Source organism: Geospiza fortis, unplaced genomic scaffold, assembly GCF_000277835.1.
Source record: "Geospiza fortis unplaced genomic scaffold, GeoFor_1.0 scaffold41, whole genome shotgun sequence".
NCBI lineage: Eukaryota > Metazoa > Chordata > Aves > Passeriformes > Thraupidae > Geospiza > Geospiza fortis.
Window position 1 is genome coordinate 17,732,889 of NW_005054299.1, and position 3,084 is coordinate 17,735,972.

The following is a 3,084-nucleotide window of genomic DNA, read 5'->3' on the forward strand; positions in this document are numbered from 1 at the left end:
GTACAGAACCATGGTGCTGTGCTCCCGGAAATTATTTGTATGGAAGCAGTGCCTCCAGCAAATACAGATTAAGGAGACAGCAACCAGAACCACAGGATGAAAAGAGGAAAAGAGTTGGCTCTGGAGTATGGCTTGGCTCTGGTGGGATTGGAACCCCTAGCCAAGCACCTTAATTTATCAAGAGTATTTTGATTGCTGTCAGCAGGGAGAGTGAAGGAAGTGTGCAAAGCTGTCTCTTGGGAACCATTTTTTCCTTCAATTATGTGTTAGTTGATAAGAGAATTGGAAGTACTTGTAGAAACTTATGATTGAAGAATGATTCTTAATTGAAGCCTCTCAAGGAAGGGGAAGGGGTAGAATATCTCCTAGTCTGTATTCATACCATTAGATCATTATCACTTCTGTTGATTATCCTTCACAGTATGCTTTCTTGGTGAAAAGTTTGTCATGTTTCACGTGAAAATTTATTTTTTTAATGCAGGATCTGTGTATTGGTATTTTGTATTGCTGAACTATGTAAAAGATGAAGATTTGGCAGGATGCAGCACAGCTTGTGCATCATTGCTGACTGCAGTGTCCCGGCAGCTGCAGGATCGCTTAACACCAATGGAGGCGTTGCTTCAAACAAGGTACTAAGAAATGTGCTTGTTGTAAACTTAATAAAAACAAGCCTAAGAACCATCCAGTGCTATCCTTTGGTGTTCTGAAAAAGGTTGTGTGTTACACTTTGCTGTATTTGTTTGAGCAAGGATTAATTTGTTAAAGTTCTGGAAAACAGTTTTAACTTGCGCGAAATTAAAGTTGAATTTAATTGCTATGTCACATTTTAAATTAGCAAATAGGTATGCGGTGTTTGAAGTCTGTGCAATCCTTAAGTTAGTATTTATGATTTTTAGTGTAAGGACTAACACAGCATGTCATATTTTGACTCTTGGAAGGAATTATTTATACTGAATAGTTTCAGTTTGGCACAGTGCCTCACAAAGCTATAGTCTTTCAGTAGGTTGACAGTACATTTAATGTATTTCTTCCAAAGGCCACATTCTAGGTGTAGAGACCTGGAGTAATTTCCTGGGAATGCAGGTTCTTCTTTTAAATTACATATCAATGTAATTTAGGACTGTGATGCTGCAACTTCTACATATTGAACTGATTGACCATTTAACTTTGGATTTACATGATATGAAAAGGGAATTTCTTATGGTTCAGTTGTGTAGCAGTTTCCAAAGCTGCATTTTGGTGAAGGAGAAATGCTGCTGTTTGACATCTCTTTCAACTGTGGTTTGGGTGCAAGAGTTCTCCTCAAAGTCAAGCAAGATCAAGGTAGAAATGGTTTAGTGGAGGTTAGTTCAGAATTTTCAGGTAAAATTGAAAATGTAATAGAAAACGTAGTAAGGGAAGGTGTAGAGGAGGGAGAATATCTGCTAATTTTTGCTTTTGTTTTTAAAGAACTATAATTCCAAAATACTTCATAATAACTTAGTTTCGGATATTACACTTGGATCCTTATCCTGCTGCCTACTGCATTCCTCTACTTAGCTGTTAATTTATTTCACCATCTGTAGTCCTTACAGTTGATTGGAAGACTTATCCCAGCAATATAAATGGTATCTGGAAAAATTTTAAATTTTGAAAAAATAAATGAGTTGAACCAAATGAAGGAGAAAAAAGTGAAAATTACACTTGACATGAGAGGGGCAGCTTTCTGTGGGAATCAAGTCATTCCTTTGTATAAATTGCTTCCAAGTACTTTGTTTAAACAGTGTATTTTAAATAGAAGGTTTTCCTCCTTTCCAGTTGCCCACTTTTGAATTTGGTACATGTGACGTTTCAGATCACCTTCTGGTGAGCACATGCTGTCTTCATGGCAAGGGAAGATTTCTGAAGTGAGCCCATTCTTGCTGTCCTTCAAGCTTAGATTTTCTGTATGTTTCTAGATGGTGTTTTACTGATTTTCTTCTTGAATCTTAATTTGCTTTCTCTTTTAACTCCATAACCCTGTAGGTAGTTTAAGAGTAGCAGCAAATCCCTTATTTGATTACAACAGCTCTCTAGCAAGGACTGACTATTTCTTGATTTAGTTTACTAATTCAGGTAAAATTTGTGAGTCTTTCTTTCATATGTCCATGGATCAAGAGAATACTGTCATTTTTGGGGTTTTGTGTTTGTTTTTTTTTTAAGAGAAAACAGTAGGCAGCCCCTTATAGTAGCTTTTCCCTTTTCCCTTTCCTCATATTGTGTTGTATCTTTTTTGTGCACTTTTGTGTTGCAGAATTTATTCTATTGTGGTTTCCCCCTTGGTCCCAGGTGCAATAGGCTAACATCTGGTAATCAGCTGAAAGCAGATGTCTAATTAACAGATCAGCACATTCATGGGAAAATAATACTCATTTTACTATCATGTGCTGCAATAAATCAAGTAAAACTTGAAAGGATAAGGCCAGTAGGGTGTGTTACATGATTTGCAATTCATAAAACAAAAAAGGGATTTTTGATAGGATTTTTGATTGTCTTAAAAAAATAAGGTTGAATTTGTCTCCAGCAAATCTAAAACAATTTCTCCAGCCTGTTCTTGAAAGTACCAGATTCATGTCATCATGGAATTAAATTATTCTAAATATTGTAAGGTGTTACATGATTTAATTACTGTTACCATTCACACTTGCACTATCTCTGACTCTCATCTAATCTGAGAACTCTCCTGCTGATCCGTTTAGTGCTTGTATCCTCCCCACATTGGCACTGGAGAGCAGATTCTTTCATTCTAAACAAATTGGGGATGTCTGGAGTGTATTTGTATCTTCATTGTATTCTCCAGATCTGTAGTCATTCTTAAAGAATTTCCTTCATCTTCTTTGGTCCATGTCTTCCTTGTATTGTGATACACAAAATTTTACACATTATTCTAGTTGAGGGCACTGATGAATGAAACACAAGAAGTATGTCACATAGTTCATGTTCATTACTGCATGGATGAATAAGGTGATTGAGTTTTGACATTACATTCTTCATTTAGTCTTTGTTTTTTTTGTTGGTGTATCTTCTGTATCCTTTTGTGAAAAGGATTGCTAATGAAGCTCAAAA

General features: G+C 36.1%; 1 protein-coding gene across 1 annotated transcript in view; it reads left to right on the forward strand.

Annotated features, from left to right (window-relative positions):
- Positions 1 to 3,084, forward strand: part of BIRC6 (baculoviral IAP repeat containing 6) — a 164,111-nt gene that overhangs the window by 39,811 nt on the left and 121,216 nt on the right. The window contains exon 22 of the mRNA XM_031059804.1: positions 482 to 629. Coding sequence (XP_030915664.1) covers positions 482 to 629 — 148 coding nt within the window. The remainder of the gene's footprint in view (positions 1 to 481; positions 630 to 3,084) is intronic.